This window comes from Aulostomus chinensis, chromosome 12 (genome assembly GCF_037954235.1).
Source record: "Aulostomus chinensis isolate RoL2024-O1b breed Wild chromosome 12, RoL_Achi_v1.0, whole genome shotgun sequence".
Lineage (NCBI taxonomy): Eukaryota > Metazoa > Chordata > Actinopteri > Syngnathiformes > Aulostomidae > Aulostomus > Aulostomus chinensis.
The window spans coordinates 19,747,460-19,775,455 of record NC_141331.1 but is presented as its reverse complement, the minus strand read 5'-3'; the positions used below and the strand labels follow the sequence as shown (position 1 = coordinate 19,775,455).

Here is a 27,996-nt window from a genome sequence, read left to right as displayed (position 1 = left end):
CACAACAACTGGAGTTGACAGCACAGCAATCAGATTGTCCAACATGACCTGAACCTCAGTGACAAGCACTTATTTAGCATTATAGCTTATTCCAGGTACCCTGGGCTGGACTCATGATGCTTGGCCCAAGGGTCGTGATGGGCGGACCAATCAAAATATCAATAATATCACTACCAACGTTGGTATTGATATTGAATGATTCCAGTGTAAAGAGATTGATACTCTAGTTCCATTTTCTCTCCCACATGCACTGACTGCTGTGGTTTCATCAGAGAGGCAACTGTCTGTGTGCAGCACAGAGGACACCCCCCCCCCCCCCCCCCCCTTGTGTTTGGATGTTGCGCCGTCATGTGGCTTGTTTGGCCAGGCAAACAAGCAAGCAGGAAGGCTCAGCACGGCCGCCTGCTCAGCTCTCTCACACACACACCAACAGCAGAGAGGAAGAGAAGCGAAATGAAACAACAGCAAGCTGTATATATTGTAAAAGGGTTGCAAGATAAAGTGGAAACACAACAAATTCATACAAGCAAATGAAAAACCATGCAAAAGAAAACACAGAGAGGAGGAGAGACACCCCCCACTCACTGGCCCCGCCAGACCCAGACCCCCGACCGAGCGGCAGAGGTTACTGACAAAGGTCTTTTAGTCTGGCAGAGAATGTCCAGGAAGAAAAGAGTGGTCATCTTCAGTATCAGTTAATATTAACTTTCAAAGTACAACCGGTCATGTTACTTAAGCCCACTCAAAAAATATAAAATATATAAATACTAAGACCTTTATATTATACATGTCTTCCATTGATAAGTGTTATTTAAAATAAGATAATCCTGTATTCATCCCACAGTGGGGAAATTTACATAATTACAGTAGCAAACGAGCAAGTGCAGTGCACACAAAATGACAATAAGGATAAATAGATATATTAAAATCACAAGTGCAACTAGAAAAAGATTATGAAATGAACAATTTAACTCCAAGAAATATGTACAGCACATAACCATACAAGTATGAAGTGTGTAGAGACTGATAACATAACAGAGGTACAAAAAATACATTAAATAAATACATTCACTGAAATTGAAACAAGTCTACTGAATATAATGTGGCTCCGACTTGATTGAATATGTAATTATCCTTTTGTGTTAACTGTGAACGAAATATTGAATGATTTGTTTGATGATATATCAACCTTAAGTATTAAAGGTATCAGTATCACCGATACAGGTACTGTATCGGTGATACTGATACCTTTAATACTGGCCCTGTATTCACTTGGTTCGATACCAATATCTTACAGTATCCCACACCACAACCCTAGGATAATGCGGTCTCTTTATATTCCAATCCATTCTTACCCTCACACAGATGGGTGACCCTCCAGAGCCATGGACAGTTATGGAGCTGTGATTACTTGCTATATCAGCATTAGGTGATGAAAAGTGCAGTGTTGCAGACATGTTCCCTCCATGTCAGTCACACAGTCTGGCAGAGGTACCGACTGGCAGTAGCAGGGTGGAAGCAAGAGGCACTTAAGCAACATCCCAGTCACGACAGATGACGGTGGAACTGAGTAAATGTAGTGATGGAAGATGGACTGGGGTCTTAGATGATTCAGCATCCCAAAGGGGGAATCTCAGTGATTTAGATGGACAGGTGGAACCCTACTTATGACATGATGGAATAATAGGTTTAGCAGTAGGAAGTTAAATACTGCACTGACTCTGGGGAAAAAACACAGACATTGTTACCAGGTCTCATAATGGTACATGGCACTGGAACTGCACTGCCTGTATCCATGGTCCTGACACTGACAGAAAGAATTCTACAATCCTGGCCCCCACTGAGGAAGACAGGATCTGAACCCCAAGTAGACTGACCCCCTTGTAAACATCTACTGCTCTGGATCCAAGATTGATGTCCCCTCCCTGCACCAGGAGACATCTCACCACTGAGACTATGGCTGGTCTAGGCACCCATTTATCTATGTACCATCATTGTAAAGTGATTCTCATTGGTTTGGGGTTTTTTTTTTAAGCAAAATGTTGGACAAATTGACTGAATTGTTTTTGGACATTGTGAGAGAGTTGATGATGTCACATTACAAGCAGCTACACAAGGAGGTAAAGCAAATGTTTAACAGACACTTTAGCTGGTCTTTGTCTCACCCTGCTGTTTACCCTCAGTAGTTCATGTCTGCAGACGGAAAAAAGATGGTGGTGAATGATGCAACAGACTGCAACAAAGCTCCTTATTTCTTTATCTTGTGTAGCTGAATGACAATAAAGTCCTGAGTCCTGGAGGAATATTATGCAAATGTTGGACTTTCTGTACCTATGAAATACAGAGGATTTTCCTTTGGTTATATGATCCACCCTTACTTTGAAATATTGCCCAAAATTAAGCTCTGGAAAAAAGATCGAAGCGAAGTAAAATCTGGTCAACTGGACGTAAGTTTATCTTGAAGACGTTTCACCTCTCATCCGAGAGGCTTCTTCAGTTCTAGTGAAGAGTGTGGAAACTCCAGCTTATAAACTGGAAAAAAAGAAAAAAAAACTTGTTTGGATAAACGGTGTAAACTGAAGCCAGAATATTTATTATTATTGACCACAAGTATAATTATTTTTGCTGTTTTTGAAGTACTCGTGTGGGTTTCAGATCTGGAGAAGTGAAGAACAGTCAAGGGCATCAATTTTTTCATCGTGGAAGAACTGCCCACACACCCTCACCGCATGAGGTAAGTCCTTGTTCTGCACCAAGAGGGAACCCGGGGCCCACTGCACCAACATAAGGTCTGATTATGAGTCAGAGAATTTCATCCTAGTACCAAGCAGCAGTCAAGGTAGCACTGGCTAGCACATTGAGGTCTTTGACACCGTTGCATGATGCTGGAGTCACAATGAGGCCGGCATCAGTCACATGGGTAAAACAGTTCTCACACAGTACAGGTACTGCCTCATGCTACCAATAGGGATAGGGACACCAGCCATGTTAGGAAAATGGAGAAAACTTAAGAAACATCTGTCCGGAAGGATAAGGAGAGAGAAATTGTCTATGGCTTGCTGTTGCCTCCTCTCTCCAGCCGTTGACTCTTTCTTACACTTCCTAACCAGACAGATTGATGGTCCAGAACTTTGATGGACTTGGTTTTATACCGTGATGATTTAGCGTTCTCTTGATTTTGTTTTTTCCACAGTGCATATAAGAAAAGGAGAGCCCAACAGGTAGTCTGGTTAGCACGAAGTTCCTCTGAAAGGAAATAAACTCTTTTCATTGAATCTACTGTGAGTTGAGTCAGCGCCTGTCGTCCACATCCTGTTATTCAGATGTTCTGCTTCTTTTTTAAGGTGCGTGTTTGTGTGTGAGTGAGCGAGCGAGTGAGGGAGACAAGCAGAAATCTGTGACACATCAGCAGTTGATGGATCTTAACCATTGCACTGTTTTTAATGTTTTGCTTTCATTTGTTCTTGAGTGTTTGTTACCAAAGAGGCCATTTTCAGAGGTGCTTGTCTATCAAATTTGGTAAGAAATGTCAGAATTTTTGGGGGATTTTTTGTTGTTGTTGTTTAACAGCATTTCTATTACCGTGTGGCCATTGAACACAAACTCATGTTCTTTTATTGATTTCACAAATTTGATGAGAGTCCTGGACTGAAGACATCTACAAACTGAAATTATACATTCATACGAGGAGCTGACCGATTTGGATTTTTGGGGGCCGATGTTGATATTAGGAACATGAAACTATTTACATTTTTCATATAAAAGAAGACATAATACCTGATTTGATGGCTTAATTGTAGTTCCAAACACCTTACAAATATTTAAATCGAAGGGCAACACCCACTATCATCTAAACACAAATAACTCTCTCTGACAGTGTCAACATTTACCAAGTGATACATTTACTGAAGTAGAATACTGCTGTTATTGGTTTGCATTTCATTGCACAGGGTCTAATTAAGACGTCACTAAGTGTATATCTGTAGGTAAGAGGCAGGTGGATAAAAAGCGTTCTGTTGAAATGTCCTCAACGTGCGTTCATTTTCTTTCCTCCATGAAATTATAACTTCGACCGGAAACGCAATTTCCTCCTCAACGACATAAGTAAAAAAATCAAAAACAAAACAAACACATGCAGTGCTGAAAACAAATGCTGCCCTCAACGGTTTTTGCACAGCGACTAAAAGCGTTACCCTTATTCGCTCCAGTCGATTCTAGTCTGATAGCATGCAGCTGCCTGAGTGAGCGTTATTTGACTTTGAGGTACTGTAATATTACTGTTACATCATTCACGGTTCCGTGAGTGACTCGGTTAAATAGTTTAGCAAGGTAAAAAAAAAAAAAAGTTTAAAAAGGTAGCTGATATTTAAGCTAGGTTATCTTAAATTCCTAAACTTGCTAACTTACTCACGCTCGACTGATAATATCAGTTAAGCATGACGGACACAAATTTACAAACTAGGTATTACAAAGTTACCATCGAGGCAAACTGCTCAGTTGTATTACGCATGCGCTGTTGGCTCTTCAGAACCGTACACTACTCTCTCACTCTGTGGGGTTGCTGTGAAGCATGACACGAGAGGAGTCGGAGCGCCCTCTACTGGATACACAAGGATAATTTCTAAACAAAATAAAACACTATTTTAACGGCATTTTACGGTGAAATTACGTCTTAAAACATACATACATAACGCCACCGTTACATTATGTTGTCTTCACATGTGCCTCAGCATAAATATGTCATGAATATGTATTCTCTAGTGAAGGCCACAGTGCACACATTATTCTGGTCCTTACCAATATTTTCACGCTTCGACCACCAAATTCATTCTGTTGATGCTGCTAGTGAATGATGGTGTGACAACAGCCATGCTACGTACCTACAGTACATTCTCTGGGTACCCTTTGCAGTTTGAGCCAGCTGCCCTGGTCTAGTTATCAACATTTGTTTTCGTAAAAAGGTTTCCATTAAACCCCAACCAAATTCAAACATCAGTGTATACCTTTTGGTGGGTTGTTTTTTATTTGTTTGTCTTTTTTGTCATCCTGTCAGTAAAAAAGGATGCTGCAGGTTGATGTGAATATGCCTTTATAAAATGTAATCAAACAAAACCACATTACACAAATTATATATAAATATATATATTTTAAGGGAATATCCAACATAAATAACTGCCAAACAATGCAATGACAATAAAACTTGCAGATAAAAGGTAAAAATATTAATACTTGAAGAGATGAAGTTGTGATCAAATAACTAAACATTTTAGCAACTTGGAAAATATTTGTGGTAAAATGACAGCTTAAAACACAGTTCAGTTATAAATCTGTTCTACAGTCAGAGAAGAAATTCAGTCACTCGCCTCCTTCGTTGACAGTTGAGAGTCTGCAAATAGAAAATACACAAAGGATGAGTTCAGGTGAAGTGGAACAAATCAGAATTCTAGGAAATAAATATGAGCAGAATCAACAGCCAATCACAGCTGATTGTACACTGTTGCTACAACACGTCTTGCGAATAAACTATGGTTTTGTTTGATGCGACATCCTCACAGTGAGTGTGGTCTTTCAACAGAGGAGGCCATTATAGCGCAACCAGATCGAAAATCAGGTGGCGTTTTATATTCCATTTTGCAATCACCATGCTGGAAATGGAATTTAAATGCAGTAAAATCCTATACGACTGGATTAGTTTCATCAACTGCTATACACAGAAAAAAAACATTCATATATTTCTTAATTTTTTCCAAAAGACAATTTGTGTTACAGTCCCACTTTACCGGAATGTGTTAGCTAAAGTGAGACTCTATTTGAAGCTAATTTCATGCAGTAAAACTGTAGCCGAATATAAGCATGGCTATTAGTTACACTCAACACCCCAATTCCTGTCACAACTCGAACACGGTTGTTAATTTCACTGTAGCATAATGTTGTCTTGAAGAAGCTATACTAACTCATCTTTTGAGCTAGCACAGTGTGTCTGGGTGTTTCCTGTTTCAAAAATGTAAATATTGATCCCAGTGCATATGTACTGTAGATATTGAATTTCAGCATTGCAAAAAACAAGACCAAAACATGCAAGTTGCTTTATAGATGATTGATTCATGATTTCTAAACTATTTCACATGTAATGGCAAGAAAGTCAGGGAAAAGACAGAGGAACGCAGACAGGTAAGGGGGTGCAGTATGGCCCATAGAAGACTACATCAAAATTTTGGCGTTAGGCTGGGTTCATAAAGGCATCGTGTTTGTGAAGTAAACAGATCGGCACACCACTTTGATAGAATCATGCTGGGTTTTTTTTAATCATCAGATTTTACAATTTACCACTTTTGAGATGAGGCAGCATAACTCAGGGCTGTCTACATCGTGCCATCACGTTATATAACTGCTTTATAAATCAACAGTCCCACAGTCCATACAAATATCAAAACCCCTGACTGATTCTAATACAGGTAATAATAAATGACTTAAAAGCATTTGCACCAGAATTATATTATCTAAAGTAAAAATGCTCTGACCTGTAAGAAGATAATGATCATGATGACAAATGTGACCAGTATCACCAGTACAACCACAGGAACACTGACTGATGCTGTCCTCTTATCGTCCTCATCATGTCCGTCATGGTAACCCAGGAATGAGATCTGTGTCTGAGCATCCTGCACGGTACAGCCAGAGCTGTCTGTAGGCAAAGGAGATTAATAACAACACTGAGAGACTGAGCAAAGGATGGAAAATGTGTGTCTGAAGGTTAAATGTGGGAGGATGCTTTTACCAGGGACATGAACAAGTGTGCCATTGCCAGTGAGCCGCAGATAAGGTGGAGGGTAGAAGACCTCGATATCACAGCGATAGATATCAGTGTCTTCAGGCCTCAGTCCAGTGACTGTCACCTCTAGAGCACTGTCTCTAACCTGAGCATAGCACTGCGCCTGGAACAGACATGATAGCAGGGTTCCTATTTCAATCAGGACAAGCCACCTATTGAGAAATATTTCAATGATTATCAAATAAATGAGACATTATTTTGTTTAACGATGAATGCATCTGATTTCCAATCCAAGCCAAATTACTTGAAGACCATTCAGAGAGGTCAGACCTCTTTTCTGACGACTGTCATAATGCATTTCATACGGTGAATAATAAATGCGCATTTTCAAGAAAAATTTACTCCAGGTTATTATTAGGTTGCATAGTTTTTTTGTTAATGTGAGACTCACTTCTTGCTCTCCCGCCACATTTATCTCTTTCTGCTCTGTGACACTCAGGATGGACGAGCAGAGATGCTGGCGGCCATGGAGACCTTTCAGCAGACTCACTCTGAGCTCCTCGGGGTCAGGGTAGGGGTAGGGAGAGTGGTTGTTGGGGGGGGATGTCGATTGATAGGTAGGTTGGGGGTAGATGAAGCACTTAATCTTTGCGGTTCCGTTGATGCCCGTCACCCTGTACGGCTGAGACACCATCACAGCTGGGCAAAAGAGAAAGTTTAGAGGTTTGTCATCTCAGTAGTTGGAGCCATAAAAATAATAGAAATATAATAATAATATGAATAATAATAATAACCCTTATTAGGTTTACTAATCTGTAATCCCAAATCCTACAATATCTGTTGATGAAGATAAAATTACCTTATTTCTAATATGTTACTCAGTAAGAATGACTGATCTTGAATTACAGAGCTTTCCAGTGCTGTACTAGAAAAGTTAATGAATAATCAAATAATAACATAATTTTGACATGAATCAGCACTGCTGTCGCGTACTTAAGGGACGAGCAGTTTGATGTGATGAAATCTGAACAGGTTTTTCCTTTATTTCGAACAAAATCAATCTAGTTTGTTAAACCTTGAGAAAAGCATTTAGCAAATCCTATCTTGAGCTCTGTTTTTCGTAACGATAATTCAATGGATGTTGAGATGAGGTTATTTCTGAGAAATTAACCCAGTGGTCACATATTTGTGACATCTCGAATAATCACTTTGAACAACTTTCCTGCGGCATCAAAAAAAAAACCTCTGTTTTTTTGTTGTTGTTGTTTTTCTGATACTGATTTTGACCTTAAATCAATGCTTAATTTCAACAAAGACTGTGTGTACTCACCGCTCCACACGTGCACGCAGGGGCTGAGAACTGTCAACATAATCCATCCAGTCATACAGTCGGTCAGGAACATCCTGCAGTGTATCTACACAGCAACCCACAGAAAGCCACTAACAACTCACAAAATCATAGTGAATGTCCTCACACTCACACTGAAAATATCTGATCAATCAAACTGACAATAGTGCAGCTTTATGCTCTTTCATTTCCCTCCTCTGTCGTGGAAACTCTGTGACAGCACGCAGGAAATGATGATGAAGTTATACCAGTAAAAACAAGATGTCAGTTCAAACCAGTTGTAGTTCACCAGAAGACTGAGGAGAACTTCTATCAGTGATAAAGCCTTCAACTGCTCATCCAAACATTGAAAATTCCACCCATGAAGACATAACAAATAAAACATTGATTGGTGTAAAAGTTGCGTAATTTGTTTCCAATAATGTTTAAGATTTGCACTTGAATTGTAATCAGCCAAATCAAAAAACATTATAAATTGGGACTCTTCAAAATCACGGTTTTCCTCATAGATGATGAAAATTTCCCTCTATTATCTAAGACAGTGCCAACATTTCTAAGTAATCTGTTGGTTTCGATGGCAAATCAGTGACGGCACTTGTGTCTCTTTCTGTTAGATTCATCATGTTTCACCCCACAGCCCCTGAACAAAGCCTGTGTCCATTTCAGTCTTTTCAGTGCATCCCCATTGTCTGGACAGTGGAGAACCCTTAATACAGTTCAGCTGGAGAAAACCTCACCACAAGACTGTGCAATAACGCAGTTTATTCGGATGAGGGTTTCGATGCACGTTCACTTTCTGTGAGCAGTGTGAATCAGGCTGGAGCAGACGCTGGCAGAGCCTTCTGCAGGAGGGGTCTGAGCCTGCCCAGGTGAGATGATCAGGAGCGATTGTGACAGTGCTACTTTTGAATGTGATATACATGATAGAATGACAGATGACGAGCGGTGATTGTTAGAATAGGATGCAGTGGGAGGCCGGAGGACAGAGGAGAGGTTGGACCAGAGGGAGATGGTGTGAATGAACCTGGATCAGTTACATCAGTAAACCTCAATCAGAACTACCATATATTTAATTTCCCAGAACATAAACATTATGCAAAAAACTTTCCAACACATGATCTCTCTTCTATTACTGATAGAGCTAAGATCCATCCATCCATTTTATACCGTTTATCCTGTAAAGGTTATCTAATTAACCTCGTCCCCTCTTGCATGTCTTTGGACTGTGGGAGGAAGCAGGAGTTCCCGGAGAGAACCCACGCAGGCACAGGGAGAACATGGAGACTCCACACAGGAAGTGGGTTGTCTCTGGTACTCCGGCTTCCTCCCACAGTCCAAAGACATCAAGAGGGGACGAGGCTGATTGATACTCTTAATTGACCGTAGGTGTGACTGTGAGTGTGAATGGTTGTCTGTCTCTATGTGTTGGTCCAGTGATGGACTGGTGACCCGTCCAGGGTGAACCCCGCCTCTCGCCTGAAGGCTGCTGGGATAGGCTCCAGCCCCCCCCCCCCCCCCCGACCCTTAACAGGATAAGTGGAAGAAAATGGATGGATGGATGGATGGACAGTAAGGCATCTTGATACAAAGGGTTAAACTGTTCACTGTCCTTTAATTCTACAAAAGCATCCCGGTTAGTTTTTTTTTTTTTTGCTATGAAATACTTTATATTAAATTATTTGCAATAACACATTAATGATAGGTAATAAAGCCCTTTTAAGACCTTGAAAGTCTATCTTTTGATTCAACTGACACACAAATGTACATAATACAGAAACATGTTTTCATTATCCCCCTTTGTGTTGCACCACCAGTGATCAATTTTTCAGTTCAAAGTCATGGAACGCTCACATTGCAAATGTCAAACTTTCCACACCTTCAAATCTGAGCTCAGAAGCTTCCTGTAAACACATGCAAAGCCTTCATCACAGTTCAGAGGACACTACATGGCTTATACACTAAATTTACACACACTCACATTATTTCACACATCTCTTTCACAAATTTTTTTTTTCTCCACTGATGAGTATCTCCAGTTAGCATTATAAAATCCTTGCGTCATCTGGATATTTTATGATCATACACTAGCCTTAGGCTGGTTCTTTATCATTTTTTCTGCATGTATATTGTATTTACTGTAATCCTTTTATTTTGTTTTAGTTAAGAGACCTTGTGTAATCCCCTTTGGGCTTCTTATCTCGATCTGCACTTTTTTTTTTTTAATTAACTGAAAAAAGTGTTCACTTTTTTATTGTTGCATGCGCAAATAAAATTGGAGAGAAAAAAAAACCCACCTCATACGATTATCATTAACTACGGTTAAGTCGATAAAAAGGGTTAATTATTGCGTTATAATCACAGATTAATGTCAGTGACGCGCATTATTTTAAAATAGTCAGTCCATTAAACAATGACTCAATTGAGTTTTGTTTTTTTTAAATCTTATTGTTTTTCTCTTTTGGAAAAAAAATGATATATTTTTTTAAAAGTTTCACCTTGCGTGCATTTCTGTAGGACACAAATAATCAGCAAAAAAGAGGAAACTAATTCTCCTACAGATCCGTTATTCAGCTCACAATGAAACCACTGATGTTATGGTACTCATTGAAGTACTGATGTCACATCTGTGCTTTGCATGGAAAAAAAAAAACCTCTATCGGGTTTAAACCCCATTGTTAAAACTCTTCCTGTCAGCATTACAATCTCCAGTAAACTGAAGGGATGTGGTTTATTTTACCCATATCATCATTTTCAGTATGGTTTACTGCAAAAATATAATCATAAGTCAGAGATGGGTTTGTAGTGGATGAGAACAGCTGGGTCACCTCCTTTCAAGAAGAGAACAACTTTCTAACATTCTAATTCTAAGGGCTCATGCACTCTTCGTGACGATGTTGATTGGTGTCACTGGTGTCATTTCTTTTCCATGGTTGCTGACATTTGTGTTTTGGTTTTTGTTCCTCACATCATTCATTTAATCGTAGCCATACCTGATGTATAAGTTGCTGTGGGTAATTGTATCATTAGTATGACTGAAAAATGAAGCGATTGAGAAGGGAGGTTGTTGTTCTGAGATATGAGGGGAAACTTTTCCACAGTTGAGGGCCACAATATGAAAGAGAACCTCATCAAACTTCAACTTAAGGAACAGACCAGCAGAAAATGAACTGAAAGTTTTCATCGGGGCATGAAAAGAGGAAAAAAACTAATTAAAGAAGGTAGAAGATTATGTAAGGATGTGAAGAGAAGTAAAAGAACTTTAAAATCAATCACAAAGAAACAAGAACCAGTAAAAGAGACCATAACTCTCCAGTTATAGTTTCTTTGCAATGGTTTCGTTAAAAATCCTCCTCCACAAAGAGCTTAATAGCCAGGAACCATCACAGTAGCTTAGTACCACAGTTCCACTATGTCATTGTTAATTTGAGTCTCCAAAAGTATATCTTAAAATTATATTTCAATAGCAATGTTGATTTTCAAAAAATAAAAATGTCTCATATTGTCACCTTCTTAAAATAATTACCCAAGTCATATTTAAAGTTTTTCAGAAAACACAAAAACTGAAACCAAAATATTGTTGGATTGTTGAGTTGTTTTAGGCAAAGAAAAAAAATGTCAAAAAAGGACTTAGGCAATTGTTTTAAGGTGACGATGAGTTGTCATTGATTTCTCAGGAAATAATACATGGATTTTGGGTTAACAGGTACATTTATTGTATCCCGACAGTAACATATCTGCAAGCCTGAGTGATTGACAGTTACACGAAGTATATGATGAGGGCAAGAAGTGAAAAAAGCGATCAGACTTTGGTTCAGTTTACCTTTGTTTTCTGTCCCAGCCAAGTTTGACTAATCCAGGTTTACCTGCAAGTGAGTGTTTGTTTTAGCGACGTTAACTTGGTCTGGACAACATCACGATGACCAATAGATGAAAACAGTGACAATAACAACAATATAAGAAAGTTATGTGGAAAGAATATATTTTTAAAATATTTGTCACAACCTACTTTCAGTAATGATATTACAACCAAAAAACAGTATTGCAAAAGAGTAAAAGAGTGGAACTTTTAAATTATTTTTCCATCAGCTATATAATTAGTCAAAAGGGGGGCATCCCTCTTCAGAGTACACCCTCGGAAATAGTCTTACTTCCTCTGTGTTCTGCTTCTAATGGCTGTCAGTGTTGGGTTTAACGATAACATCAAGTGACGTAAATGATGAGAGAACATGCAGATATAAAGACTGTTGAAATTCTCTTTTAATTCTGTTGAGTTAACAAAGATGTAGGTGTACTGAAAAAATGAATACCTGGAGAATGACTTTTGACATGTACAATTTAAGAGCCTTTCATCTTCCCCCAAATGTGTTCCAACTTAGATCCGTCAAGATAGAATGAATATTAAGGCTGTTTCATGTTGCTTTGTCATTTGATTAATACAGGTGGATGTTTTTGCTGCTGCTGAGCTTTTGGCTTGCCACACCTCCTCCAGTGCCCTTTTTGTTAGCTGTAGGGTCATCAGCTGGGGACCACCATTCCTTTGTATTTCGCTCCTTAGCCCAGAACATTTCCTGGTGGCGGGGGAGTGAACAGGGGACGTCGCCCAGCACCCCCTGCTGCTAACATTCTTCAGCAGTTGTTTGCTCCCCACGTTTTGCAACGTCTCCTCAGCCAGATCCAGAAGCTTGCCTTCTCTATCTCTTCTGATATCTGCCTTGTGCAGTCTGGCTCCCTGCAGCTGCTGGTCCCTGAGCAGCCATGTTGTTGACTCTCCAACAAAGCCTTGAGCCCCCACCTCCACTGGGTAGAGCTTCACACTCCATCCACTTTCCCTACACTCCACGACCAGGTCAACACATTTTGCCCTCTTTCTTTCATGGGCTGCTTTCAACCCATCTTCCCATGGCACTCTGAGCTCCACCAGCAATGCTGTTTTCCTGGGCTGTAAAAGAAGTCCAGTGCTAAGGCAATGAGCTGGTGTGGTACTGACCCGTATGTGTTAGCCAGATCCAGCCATATGTCATGCAGATCTTTTTTTTCTCTCTCTCTGCAGTCTGGCTCTGTTCCCAAATCTCCAAGGAATACTCCACACATCCAGGGAAACCTGGGACTCCTGCCTTTTGGCAGCTGGTGTCAATATAGCCATTCTCCATCAAGTAGGTGGTCGTCAACTCTAGAAATTGCATTTGTTCTGCATTTTTGAATGATAGTTGTTTAGAGGCATTCTTTATAAATGACTTATCGTCGTCGTCGTAATCTTCCGCTTATCCGGTTGGTCCGGGTCACAGGGGCAGCAGGCTCAGCAAGGAAGGCCAGACCCAGAGGAAACTCATTTCGGCCACTAGTATTCTTTCGGTTCTTTCGGTCATTTCCCAGAGCTCATGACCATAGGTGAGGGTAGGAACATAGATTGACTGGTAAATCGAGAGCCTCGCCTTTTGGCTAAGCTCCCTCTTAAGCACAACAGACTGGTTTAGCACCCGCATCACTGCGGATGCCGCCCCAATCCGCCTGTGTCTATCCTCACTCGAGAACAAGACCCCAAGATACTTAAACTCCTTCACCTGAGGCAGGACCTCCCCCCCGACCTGGAGTGGGGAAGGCCACCCTTATCCAGCTGAGGACCATGGCCTCAGACTTGGAGGTGCTGATTCTCATCCCAGTCACTTCACCGGAATTTCCCCCCACTGGCCCTGGGATGTGGTCAAAGCTCTGCCAGAGGTGGGAGTTGAAGATCATCCTAAGAGGTTCTTCCACCAGGCTTTCCCAGCAAACCCTCACTACTCGTTTGGGCTTACCAGGTCTGCTCGGCGTCTTCCCCTGCCACCTGATCCAACTCACCACTAGATGGTGATCAGTTGACAGTTCAGCTCCTCTCTTCACCCGAGTGTCTACAACATACGGTCACAGGTCAGACTGTAAAATCGATCATGTCTTGTTGCCACATGCACCAATGGACATCCTTATGTTCAAACATGGTGTTAGTTATGGACAAACTGTGACTCGCACAGAAGTACAATAACCGCACACCACTCAGGTTCAGGTCGGGCCGGCCGTTCTTCGCAATCACGCCCCTCCAGGTCACGCTGTCATTGCCCATGTGAGCGTTGAAGTCTCCCAGTAGGACAATGGACTCCCCAGTCGGGGCGCCGTCCAGTACTCTTCCCAGGGACTCCAAAAAGGGTGGGTACTCTGAACTGCTGTTCGGCGCATAAGCGCAGACAACAGTCAGGACCCGTTCCCTGACCCGAAGACGGTGACTGATCAAAATAGTCTGATTCTAGTGTACTAGATCAGACCTGGGCATTTTACGGCTACATCGGCCCCCAAAGGGCCGGATGTAGCCTGCTACACAGATCACACACAGATCAAATTCTGTCAGTAGACTCGAGCTGGTCACATTGGTCGGCTTCAGCTTCACCTCCTTCCCTTTCAACCAATTACAGTTCACCGTTTAAACAGATCAATCACCTTCATGCTGTGCTGCTGCTACAAAAATACTGCTGCTCACCCTCAACCACGCCAGCTGCTACCTTTTGCATGGCTCTGCTTCTATGTACCATGGATCTACTGTATCAGAGTCCTTTATCCTTTTGGGGAATAATTAGTGCTTTAGTGACATTTCTTTAAGTCATGCATTCACAAGAAGTAACTAAAAGTAGATTTTAATTGCAGAAAATTGTGGGTCATCCACATTTCTATGTCCTGAAGACAACCCTCAAGTTTTGTCAGCTGACTGGTGTCATGTGGCTGCACTAATAAGTGCACCTGCCTTAAGGGATCATTAAAGTATTCCTGCTTTTAACAACATACAAAATAACCAACTTTCAGTACTCCGTACACCCAAGGACGCTTCCTGTAACAGCTCTGATTGGTTGACAGTGTCACATGATACAGGATGGGGTTGTCAACAATGAACAGAGCAGTAAGGATTAAAATGGATTAAAACTCACAGCAGACATCCATAAAATCCATAATTATGAATTTATTGTGCAAAGAAAGTCGTTGCAGGCTAGATTATAAAGCTACCGTCCTCTGCTGACAACATATACACATTTCCATTAATGACAGTGATATTATACATTAACCGATTAAAATAATTAAATCAACTTAAAGAAACTTAAATATGAATTTTCTAACTGAGTCACTGTATCACTGAGGGATGAGTCAAGCCAGTTACTTGCATATTTGATCCAGTTTGTGTGTAAAGACATTATTCAGAGCTGTGCTGCTGTGATAGTGCTTTTCTCTTATTCAGTTATGTATTCTAAAGAAGCAGCAAAAAGACATCCTCTCAAATATCTGTTCTTTTGTGGAACTTCATTTTTAAATATTGCAATAACGCTTCAAACTTGCTAAGTCACACAATACAATGCTTTTAATGATAATAAATAGTGGCTCCTGCTTATTTATTTTGATGACTACTGCACATACCACAGTGTATGTCTTACAGTTGTGCCGCGGATTTGTTTCACACCTTATCACTTCTTGCACAAAGGTCACAGTATTGCATCTACACTAGCAGCCTCACACCACTAGAGGTCAGACTTTGGTGTAAAACCAATTTAAATTGACTGTGTGTGTGTGTGTGTGTGTGTGTGTGTGTGTGTGTGTGTGTGTGTGTGTGTGTGTGTGTGTGTGTGTGTAATCAGGGATGGCATTGGCAACTGGGGACTAAAACCATGATCCCAAAATACTAAAATCATGAATTTTGGGTCACTAGTTGCATTTGGGTTATTTTATTTAAGGTAAATGAATTTAAGGAAATATAGATATTAGTAGTGTGTGTGTGTGTGTGTGTGTGTGTGTGTGTGTGTGTGTGTGTGTGTGTGTGTGTGTGTTTACCAAGTATAACATTTAAAAGATCAAGTTTTTATTCATGTAAAGGTTTGATTTAAGGTCAAGGTAGGTGTTAATGTTATGGTTAGCCTAGAATAGAATAGAATAGAATTGAATAGAATAGAATGACCTCATCAGGAATGATTGGCTGAAGCTGATTTCTGGGTTGGGCAGGACAGGAAACAAGGCGCCGGGGACGCGCAGGACATTGATACGCGCTCCCGTTGAGTTTTTTGGGATCCGGTATAAGGCTACATTTGCGTCAAAACGGCACCAAAATACCGGAAGTTTGGTGGTTACAGCTTCACAATAAAAACTCAAGACCCACAAAAACACTCCCTTTGCTTAACTGGCTTTAGAATTCACGTTTTAAAATAAAATTATTTTATTTTGCTAAGTATGTATGAGCTCTGTTCACTTGGACACAGTTTTGGTTCATCGGCATATTAGGAGACAGAATCACAGAGAACTAGTGATCCTTGGCTCCCATTTGGAAAAATATTATATAAATTGTATCATCCATAATGTTATTATATCATCCTGATAGCTGAAAATAGAGTCAATATATAAACCCAAACAGCATTTTTATATGTGTGGAAAAGTGATGGGGATTAAAAAATAATAAAATTGGGAGTACAAAATGTGAATTAGCATGAATTTATTGAAATTTAGGAAGGAAAACAAAATTTCTAGAAAAATTAGGCTTAATTTCTGAGAAAAATATTGCATCGTAAATACCTGGGGATAAAGATATATTTATTAAATGAAATTATTTTTCAGGTATTTTAGCTTGAAAATCCCCAACCGGAAGTAATTTATAAAGCTGGCTTCTAACTTAACAACAGTCGTAGCGGTGTTGGGATCCAGTGTGGCAGCAGAGGAAATCGGGGATATCTGAGGAAGAGGACTCGCTGAAAACCGGGACTGAACCGGCAGAAATCCAAACGAAGCACTGACCGTGAAGGTCTGGGTCTCTCTCACCGGATCCCCCTCCTTGGTCTCACCGCTGCTGGCTGCGGCTTCTCTCTATCAAATCCCCCCAGGATCTGCACAGTAAGTAGCCCGATCCCGGTTCACCTAAACGCATCTTTTATCTCACTACATCTCATGTTCTCTGTTTCCATGGCTATTCACCCTCTTGATAAACTTCTAAAACAATCCATCTGTACGGTGGCGCGAGGAAAGCGGATCCTTTAATTAACATCTGCTGGAATAAAAGCCAATTAATCCCATTAGGGGGCTGCATGTGTAGCCGATGCAGAAAACGGGGAAGGGGTGAGGGGTGGGGGTGGGGGGTATCAGAGAAAACGACTAACTGCACAGAAAAGAGGCTCTCATTTACTTCAGCGTGTATTTCAGTGTGTGTTGCATATTGTTTGCTGCCGGTAAGCGCTGTTATTTCTGGTGCATGTGTGTGTGTTGTTGGCGCTGTATGAAGCGCCGCAGGGCCTGCAGCGCACGGACTCCCAGCCGGCCTGGATGCGCAGGTTCGCCGGGGAGCAGCAGCCATATGACAGCGCCTTTCCAGACGGAATATTTTGGTTTGCTGCTGCAGCCTGGAGGCCAGGCGTGCAGAGCTGACACCAGCAAGGCGTGGCATTCATATAGCATTGCACAGATATGGGCGTGTTCCCCTGCAGCTGCCACTCACATGACCTATACGTGGTTCTTATGACTGATGGATATGCCTGATCAACCAATGTGACTTCACCCTGTATTCTCCTGATTAGCAGGTTGATCAGGGATTGCAACAAGTCCCATTCGAAAAGTCATGTTAAATTCTGCCAATTAGACATGCAGGCCCTGCCATCTGTCTATGTGTCTGTCTGTCCATTATCATCATGGAAACATCTGTCATGAAAGAAAGATGAAAACTAAAATTGATGAATCTACCTCCTGCTGCGTGACACCATTTACATCACCACAGTAAACTGGAGGAACTGACTGGTCAGCATAGAATCTCGCTTATGTCTTGTATCAGATGCAAGATGGAACACAGAGAAGGAAGTCCAGTTTGAGGACTTTTCTGGTCAGCAGTTTATGAATAGATGCTTTATTGTGTAATGGAACAGAAGAGTTTTGCAAACAATCACTTGATTTGACTGCTAAGCTCACCGACACTGCAGTGTAAGACATGTTTGAGATTTGAGATCAAACATCAATGAATAAGATACTGTATATTCCGTGTGTATTGCAACTCACTAGTGGCTCATCTCCATGGGAACGTCACTTAAGGGGTGTAGTTTAATTCCTCAAAGCCTTGATCAACTTTTTGCTGATGGATAGTTCTTCTTCTACCACTGTTTGTTACATACACATCGCAACGTTCCCTAGTGTCAGCATCTTCTGGTGGCACGACGCAGTCAATTTGGTGGAAACCTGCCAAATATGGAACATTTCTTAAAACTAGCTTGACAATTGAATGACAACACAATGTTGGGCTGAGAACTGAGCGATAGAAACGCGTGTTACCTTTGAATCCCTCCCACAAAACTCATCTCAGATTCTTAAAGAAAACTTTGGATCATGCCAAAAAGTGTCGATTAAAATATATTTTTTTTAAATTTGCAATGGGGGGAAAAACATTTTTTTGGAGTGTGGTATTGTTTAGATTACAGATCAGTATTGTGAGCAAAAGCAGTTGAATTGCTGCAGTAAGTTAGTGTTTAAGAGGTTTTGGAGCCAAACGATACGGCCCTGTTCTCTTTCGTCAGTGTGTCTTTCTAAGCGCTGTAAATTTTTCTACCTGGACCAGACCCATGCACAAATTTTGATTGTCCAGCAGGTTTTTGTTTCCACATCAAATTGGACGGCGCCGTAGCAACAGCTGAGCCTCATGGAAATGAACGGGGAGGCTGTTATTGATCAGGTGGTATCTGCAGACCCAATAAGACACGTCCCTCTCTTGGTCTGAGTGCACTCGGAACATTTCTACGACTCTGCTGCTACTGTTTGTGCTGCTCAAGCTTTTATTTTCTTTATTTTAAAAAAGTGCCGTATAAATAAAACTAATCTTTATTATTATTCCTGTAACACACTGGAGGATCCAATACCAAGTTGACGTCTTTATCTTTAACTCACGGAAACAACAGAATCAGTTTCACGTGAAAGGAATTGAAGTCAGTTTTTTTTTGTTTTTTTTCCCGCTTGCTCTCTTAGTGCTGTCTGCATAGCTACAACAAGAACAACCCACTGGACAAGGGGGAAAAAAACAACACCATTTAATTTCATTTCATTTGTTACAAAAGGAAACAAGTGCATCTGGGCAGAGATGATACAGAGTGCAGAAAATAAAACCAAACTGAATAACTGTGTCACTATATTTAGGCGATGCACCGATGGTGTATCGGGATCAATGGATATTTGCCTTGTTGACTACCATCGGCAAACAAGATTGCCAGTGATTATCTTTTAATTGGAAAGGTTACATTAAACCCTGAGTAAATTGTAGGAATGAATTTTTACTCAAAGATTATGTGATAATGTGCTGAAAGACTTAAAAAAACAAACAAAACAAAAAACGATTTTGATGATTTTTTTTCCCCCTCCTGGCACCAAAGGGGAATAAAGAATTCAAAGATGTAAGAAAAGTGGATTTTTTTAAACTGTATTTATGCAATTATTAAATGTAAATACGCGATACGAGCATTGCCTCCCAACTATTTAGCAAAACAACCAGACTGTTAAAATGCTGTCTAAGTGAGCAGCTGTATGCATCCACACGTGTGGGGAATTATATTCGCTGCTTTAATCTCTAACCAGAAGCCATCCGAGCCGAAGTGTAATAATTCTGTCAGACATACTTGCATGCAGCAGCAAAGTGGAGCAGAATTGAGTATCTCCCTGTAGTGTTGAGGGTTAACTGGAGTATAAAAACCCCTCCTGCCCTACTTTAACCGAGGGCTGCTCCGACTTCATGGAAGCAGCCCGTCAGCATCCTCGTCTCCATATTCACTGTCTAGATTTACGCTCCTGGTGGTGGCGTGACTGCGCCGAGCCGTTCAGAGATACACGATTGATCGATTATTATTGGTAATCTTTTTGAAGGTGGTGTTCTGTTAGCGTCATACCATTTGCATGCGAATTAGCAAAGTCTTCCAGCTTGTTGCAGTTTTGACGGTTTAATAATCTCTCTTTGCCTCTGAACGACGTGTTGTTCGTAATGGACAGATCGTCATGGAATGACTTCACAAATGTTCATGAGCTGTGCCCTGACACGCACTTTACGGCGCTCCTGCATGCAACTAAACGTTAACTACCCTTTATCGTCCGACCTGTCACGTTAAATCACACTACCTAACGATGTCACTGTTAATGAAACTTTCTAACAATAGTTTTACAGAGATTAAGTTGTTTTCGTGTGGAAATTAATTCCAGGGCTGTTTCACCATCCTCACATTGTTTTAATGCTCTGCAGCTGTGTGGAGCTCTTCCATTTCCTTTGTCCGTTGTCAAGAAGCAGTCAACAGACCACTCTGAAAAATCAAGCAAGTTGTTAGTATTCCTCCTGACCTTTTTTGAGCATTCTTAATGTTTTCAGAATAAAAAAAGACTTTTTAAGAATAAGTTTGAACTATTGAGTTTGGATGTTTTCTGTGACCCTCAGGCCAGCACCACCACTAAAGAAATCACTGGAAATATCTAAATATGAACAGAGAACTGATGATTTATGCATCATTGACATCCGTCAGTCAGACTTAGGTGTTACAGATGTTGGCTATTATTCACTCTAAATCAAAGCCATGTTTAGTGACCCCACTTCAGTGCCAGGAGTCATATTACCCGTTTGATGTGTGTCGTGGGAGTTGCACATCTGCATTTCTGGTCTCGAGGCAGCTCTGCAAGTGTTGGATGGTGCCTCCACTGGCAGCGCAGCAGCCTTGTCCAGTTCAGCGCTGGGTACATCCGTGTCAACTACTCTGGTGCCGTTTGTCAGTATATTGTCAATGGTGTCAGCGAGAGGTCACAACAGGTCACCATTTGATGTTTTTGTTTTCCTCACCCTTTCTGTCCATATTTATGGGTCTCTGCCTTGCCAAATGTGTGGAAAAGTCATCCCTCCTTCTCTCAGGAAATTCCTTTTCATCCCATGAGGAAGACAAAGAGAGAACAGATCCGCTTCAGAGGGACATCACACGCCAGGCCTTGCTTTCTTATTTACTTACTTTCAGCATAAGAAACGCACAGCTGGACAGATGCTGAGAGAACTGATACCCTGGTCCAAATGACATCTTTACCAGTTATGTTAAGAAAGGGCTGTTTGGCACTTGAGCTGCTCGGTGTCCTTACAAAAGCTGTCGACATCTGAGCGCTATCTCAGATGCATCGGGCCAGTATGTGACACAGCATCAAGTAAACCAAAACAAAACCGTAGCTCAGTGTGTGAACATATGTGTGTATATTAGCCTGTTAAGCAGGAGTGTGAAGTTGAACACAACCCAACTGTTTATGAGTCACTGATGTAGTTGCTTTTGCTGTTTCAGTGCCAAACCTATAGAGACGCACACATTTAGCAGCATCAGCAGGAGAAGCAAACTGGTGTGTGTGTGTGTGTGTGTGTGCGCGCGCGCGCGTTCTTACTGCTCAGTATAATGGGATTGGTAACAATATAAAATGCTTGCTTCAGTTTGCCAGCCAGTAGAGATGCAATATCCGATATCCTGATACTTAGCAACTGATATTGGCTGATAGTTGATATTTAGTGACGTTGATATTAGCTGTACAAAAACGAGTTAATATAATATTCATATTTTATACATACTGAAAAAACAAATCAAATAAGTATCAAATTAAAGAAGAGGCTCGGCTGTTACGTGTTTACTAGCTATACCTCGCTAAAATAGGACATTTCAACACTTGTCCTGGCTCCACATCGATATAAGAAGGTACAGGGTTTGATCTAAGATTTTCATGGGTTTTTTTTTAGCTCTGTTTCTGCAACCTTCAGTTACCTGGATTCTAGGTCCTAAAAGACCCATGTCTGTGTAGGTTTTCAGACGGATGTTCAAGTATTTTAGGAAAAGGAAAAATCTCGGCTTAAAACAGCCCTTCTGCGAACCCTACTTTTGTCAAAAGTGTTAAAAAAAACACTATTCGATCTTTTCATTGAGGGTGGGTGATTTTTTGGGGGGGGGGGGGGGACTATCAAACATTATGATATTCAGAAGCCCTTTTTTCAATATTGATACGCTTTTTATGATGGCAATGACATCAGGTTGTCCCGCCAATGTAATGAAAATATTGACCAAACTGTATTTGACTTGTTATCTTTACAGAAAATATTCAGAAAGAAATACATCCTCCTATTTTCTTTATAGTTCTTATTTAGACAACTAAATGGTGCGCGCACAAAACCTAATCCATCCATGAAAGAAGACAGTAATGGAAACTTGGTGACCAAATGTGTCCTTACTTCAGCCTCCACAGCTTCAAATGAGATGCTAATAAGTTACTGTTGCAACGACTGTGAGTCACACTCTGGCCACCTTCTGGACTGATTCATAATCCAAACTGGTGATAGTCTAAACCCTGAATAAGATGACCAGTCTTGGCAGATAGAAAACCAAACTTCTATCCATATTTATAGTAATAAAATGACCTAGTTTCAGCCCATTGGAATTAGATAGGGGAGTCCAAATCTCAGGTATCACTTTTTTGCAAGGGAAAATCTCAACTGCTTACAAACACAGATATAAAATCATTAAACATGTCTGATCAGGATATGGGCCACAGCAGCAGAGTATTAAAATTGTTAGCAGGTCAGCGCATTCAGGGTCCTGCAGTACTCTATCAAGAACACAAGTTTTATTGTCCTTACTGTACACGTCACGCTGCCTGTGATATCCACCGTGGCTGTGCAACTTGCAAATTTTGACATTGAGATTTGCATCGGTATCTTTTCTGCGTACATTTCAATGTACATCAAGGTATGCGTTTGTTCATGCGTGCACGAGTATGCGTGTATATATGTGCGTGTGTGACACAGCAGTAAATGTCTTTTTCCTCCTGTTTGTTGTTAAAACAGGCATCTGGCAGCAGAATGCAATGACTCAGCCTTTGCATGTGTGGAAGTGGCTCCACACACACACACACACACACACACACACACACACAGACAAGCACATGGTATTAATGGAGTATCCAGATGAGGTAACAGTACTCTGGTTCCCTCCGTCTCTCTGTACTTCACTGTTCTGTAAACAGGGACAAACAAGGCAGCAACAGTGAGTTCATTGTCAAGACTTTGCAACAACATAAACGTTAGATTTTTCTTATTATTTGGTGTTTGGTTTTTTTTTTGTGTGTGCAGTATTTATCAGAGAACCCCCTTTCTAGACCTTCAGGGTTCAGAGGTCAGGGATGTCATTTTGAAGGCTGTTGTTAAGGACATTCTTCTCATTCTGTCATGTGGTCAAACAAACATGAGGTCTGGGAAAAAATGCTAAAGCAAAATCTAAAGCTATAAGCTTAAAAAAAATCCGCTTTGGTAAATGGTGGAATATCCTCCATAGTCCTTCTGCATTTGGGTAAAGTGTTGTGTAAAGTTGTCCGTGATTCCTGCTGTGTAAAACACTGATGAGAAAGTGATCACATGAGTTGTCGTGTTTTGGGGCTGATGGTTAATATCCCCTAAATGAAAACCATCTGGGGGTGTGGAGCTGAGAAGAAGAAGAAGCAGAAGGAAGGTCACCAGAACTTTGAAGGCCACTCTTCCAGTCTGTTTAAGGCTAGCAGCTCAAGGCCAGATTAGCTGTTACTGCCATAACACACCAGCATTTCCCATTGTGGCAGTGTTGCATTGTAGGAAATGTAGGCACGGACGAAGAGGCAATACAAAAGCAATATTTCTTCTTGTGCTGGTGCTGCATCAATGTTTCTCTGGTTTCTTACAACTCATCATGGGCAACGGAAATTTACGAGTTTCAATTAGAGCCTGATTGATGCTGGATTTTCTGTCTGATGCAGATGCCAATATTTGGGAATAAAGATTTGATTTATACATGAGCAGAAATATCAAAATAATGCTTACTTGTCCCACAGAAAGGGAAATTCCAGATGTTACAACAAAAAAGTAAACATGCGATATACAATGTAACTAGAATGTCTAAAAGATAAACACGTGTAAACATGGGGAAATATACGAATAGAAACAGAATTAAAAAATATTTTTGATGCAATAAATAAGTCATTGAAATATGTATAAAATATTATGAATAAAAGTAAAGCAGAATGTCCTGTTTTGGAGAGTGTTATCACCATCTCCTATACTGTACATTCAGCACCTTACAATGTTGAATATTTACTTATAACACTGTATATATAACTGATATTTTGAGTAAAAAATATGTGAACAGTTTTCATTGATTGTGTGCAGATACAGTATCTGTAAAAGGTGAATGTACTGTAGGTGGATTTATTGACAAATACCTGAGATTCAAACAGCAAAATAAAGGTTGCCAACGGCATTTTTCCGAAAGAATGCAAAGCACCCCAACGTCATAGAATAAGGGCTTGATAAGCTGTCATAGTGGTGAGCATGTGCCATTCAAGTGTTCTTGGAAAAGTAGTTTGGATTAGAAAATTTATTTTTGACAGCTGCAGTGAGAAAATATGGATATTTACGTGGGGGCTTTGCTTCCAGTTTTATAGTTTTCCTCACTGTGTGGAATAAAATCCTTGAAGGGAGGAATGTTAATATCTATGTGTTATTGCAGGAAGCTTTGGATGGGATTGTATACAGCTTCCCTTCATCTTCTCAAAACAGTGAGGTTTGAAGCAGCAGCAGTGCCTGTCTCTGTCTCTAATTCCAGACAGATGTACGGCCATTCTGGCTGCCGTTGCTGTTACTGCGCAGGCTTCGTTCTTGGAAAATTTAATCTCATTTCTTCTTCTTTTATTTTCCCCTCTCATGTTTTTCCTCTGAGCTGCAGTACTCCAGCCAAGCCACTTTCTCTCTCTCTTTGTTTTCCTGTGTCAATGTCTCTCGGCATGGAGATCCAGGGGCAGGCTGTGCAGCTGGGAATCAGGACTGTCGTTTTGACTATGGAGAATGGAGGCTGTGTTGAATGGGTCATATTGGATAAATTCATGGAATTAAAAGTCAGAGGGTCATTGAAGTCGTTGGAAATTTTAAATCAATTGGTGGTACCCAGGGGATGAATTTCTAATTGCTCCAGTAGAACCTTATAGAAGATACTGGTTCTAAGTTACTACTTGATAAGTTAATACTTATCAAGTTAATATAGCAAACCTGTCGAGTGGTGCGGCAGTAGTCCAGTTCATTTGTTTCACAATATTAGCTTTTTTCCTTCTAATGCATAATGAATTCCCATCCATCCATCCATTTTCTACCTCTTATCCTGTTAAGGGTCGGGGGGGCTGGAGTCTATCCCAGAAGCTTTCGGGCGAGAGGCGGGGTTCACCCTGGACAGGTCACCAGTCCATCACAGGACCAACACATAGAGACAGACAACCATTCACACCTACGGTCAATTTAGAGTATCAATCAGCCTCGTCCCCTCTTGATGTCTTTGGACTGTGGGAGAAAGCTGGAGTACCAGAGAGAACCCACACAGGAACAGGGAGAACATGCAGACTCACACAGAAAGATCCCGTGCCCGAGCCGGGGCTTGAACCCAGAACCTTCTTGCTGTGAGACGACAGTGCTAACCACTGCACCACTGTGCCACCATGATGGAATTTTCACTCTAAAATCGTTGGTGTTCATTTGTGAAGATGAACATGATAGGTCTCAGAAAGATTTGTTTTGCAATTTCAAATTAGCAATGATCAAAAATCTAACATAAAGATCCTGTTTTTTTGGTTGGTGTGGTGATGAATCTGAACTGGACGGTAAAATTACGTCATCCCCGAGACACTCTATAGAGACCAATACCACAGTGTGAAAATAATGTAGTAATTCAAAATTCAATTAAAGTGCACATGTTTTACAAATAAAATTCACTGTCAAGTAAAAGTAGTTATGATGAAAGCCCCGTGTCTTTCTTTTATGAACCTATTTTTATAAGCCTATTATGAACTGGATACAACTGGTAAACTGAGGGACCCAAATAAGGCAACAAATAAAACTTATCACTCAGTCCTTGCTATTGTCTGCCTTTGAGACTGACTTATTTTTTAAAATGTGGGGACATCTATACTCAAGGCGTTAAAAAATGTAAACCTGAACTTGACCAGTCAATCATCTCTGAAGTTGGGCTTGTATTAAGTGAGCAGTTTGCAGGACTTTTCACCTTTGAAAATTGCCTTGCTTTGATAAATTGACCTCATATTACAATCCCATCTGGTTAGTTTATTATCTGAATCTCCAAACTATTACCAACAAAAAGACTGGCCAGATTCTCTGCAAAGACTTAGGGTTGTAGGGTTGTCGATGTACCAAAAAATTGGTTAGTTAGTACCAACAATCTACTCTACGTGATACTTTGATCAATACTACAATAGTAGTGTAAATTATATTAAAACATGTATGGATAAACAGTTGCTGCACTCACTGTCTATCTGAAAGTGAGTGGCTTGTTGCTAATACTGTATGAGGTACGCTAGTAATGCTAGTTTCACGGCTAAATGGCTAATCCCTCATGTTTAGCAGTTTGCCAATAAAACCCAGGAACTCAGCTTGAGTTTTGAGGAGTGCTTCTTTACTAGCAAGCACCATCATTTTTTCATTATTTTTGGTCTAGATTTGGTCGTACGTAAATGTGCGTATGTATATGTTTTCACGACATCCCTAGCTGGTTGATATAAAATGCATCCATATACATGGCCAACTCCAAGTATTTTTGACTAAATGGACAAAGACTGGAGCAGCAATGGAGCCGGGACCGATTATATATTTGAAATCTACAAGAACTCAAGTGCCTCCAAGGATACGAGGCCAATGTTCCTCCAGAAGCAGCATCACAAAAAGAAAGAGCTCTGGCAGCTTTGCGTCAGCTTCACACTAACATACAACAAAGCAGTAAAACAAGTCATAGAAGTACAAATGATACCCTGAGATCAGCCACACAACTCCATTGTGTGTTACAGATGGACATGATGTTATTATAAAGTGTGTGTGGTTGTGTATGTCTGAGAGGGTGAAACAAAGTGAGAGTGTGTTTGGGGTTTGTCGGTTGGTTGCTTGCTTGGTCGGCACAGTTTAAAGTAACTTGGCAGTGTGTGTGTGTGTGTGTGTGTGTGTGTGTGTGTGTGTGTGTGTGCCCATGTGCGTCGCCTGGAAAAAGCTGTTTATACTGTAAGCTTGTCTATTTTCATTTGCTCACGCTAAGAGTAAACCATACAGACATTGAACCTGTGTGTGTGTGTGTGTGTGTGTGTGTGTGTGTGTGTGTGTGTGTGTTAAAGTAATGATATGGAGCATGCCTGGAACAGCTACTGTTTTCTGTCTCTTTCATAGGTGAAAACACACACACACACACTCACACATGAACCAGGTCCAGACCAAACCGCAGCTACCTCTCGTGTCCAGACGGCTCTCTAGCGGTGATGGAAAGTATGCGAGCCTTCTCAGTGCCGAGTTTTGTCTCTGTGGGAGTCATCACAGAACATATGAAGATTAATAATTCTAGGCTTTTTCAGAGACGGAGCTACACTGAGCTGCAGGACGAGATCAGCTGGAGGTCATGGTTGTGTCTCTCAACACTCATCATATCTGCACCATTCACACTGAAACTGAGAATTTTAATCTCAAACACATACCTTTTATTTTGCTGGAATCCCTGCCCAGTACCTAGCTGTTTGCTTATGTGTGTGTTTGTGTCTGTGTCTGTGTCTGTGTGTGTTGACGCCTGACTGGGAAGTTGCCAGCTGAAAATCTCTGACTAGTTAGGAAAAATGTGCAGATGGATAGCAAAGGCTGAATAGACTCCCCAGCTACCCCAAGAAAGACAGATATACAGAAGGAAAGAGAAGAGCAGAGACAAAGAGGGAGAGAAAGGGGAAGAGAATGATAGACAGACAGGGACGTGAACAGGTGATGCTAAGGGCTGCAGTTTGAGCCTGTTCAGGTCTGTAGCTT

The 27,996-nt window shown here is 40.8% G+C and overlaps 2 protein-coding genes across 3 annotated transcripts in view; one reads left to right on the top strand and one right to left on the bottom strand.

The window, feature by feature from the left end:
- Positions 1 to 5,165: 5,165 nt before the first annotated feature.
- cd28 (CD28 molecule) lies at positions 5,166 to 8,320 on the bottom strand. The gene is made up of 5 exons (XM_086221315.1): positions 8,103 to 8,320; positions 7,224 to 7,471; positions 6,779 to 6,935; positions 6,522 to 6,685; positions 5,166 to 5,386 (listed from the first exon to the last, which is right to left on the bottom strand). Exons 1-5 carry the CDS (start codon positions 8,173 to 8,175, stop codon positions 5,339 to 5,341), a joined length of 690 nt encoding a protein of 229 aa, XP_086077441.1. The 5' UTR covers positions 8,176 to 8,320; the 3' UTR covers positions 5,166 to 5,338.
- Positions 8,321 to 16,797: 8,477 nt separating this feature from the next.
- raph1a (Ras association (RalGDS/AF-6) and pleckstrin homology domains 1a) overlaps positions 16,798 to 27,996 on the top strand; it is a 69,032-nt gene continuing 57,833 nt past the window's right edge. For both annotated transcript variants that reach the window (XM_086220757.1, XM_086220756.1), the window contains exon 1: positions 16,798 to 17,009. The gene's annotated coding sequence lies outside the window, so the exon portion shown is untranslated. The remainder of the gene's footprint in view (positions 17,010 to 27,996) is intronic.

Coding starts and splice junctions, on each gene's coding strand:
- cd28 (XM_086221315.1), bottom strand. CDS start 8,175: ATGTTCCTGACCGACTGTATGACTGGATGGATTATGTTGACAGTTCTC. Junction 7,472..8,102: donor CTGCGTGCACGTGTGGAGCG/GTGAGTACACAC, acceptor TCTTTTGCCCAG/CTGTGATGGTGTCTCAGCCG. Junction 6,686..6,778: donor CACACTTGTTCATGTCCCTG/GTAAAAGCATCC, acceptor CTTTGCCTACAG/ACAGCTCTGGCTGTACCGTG.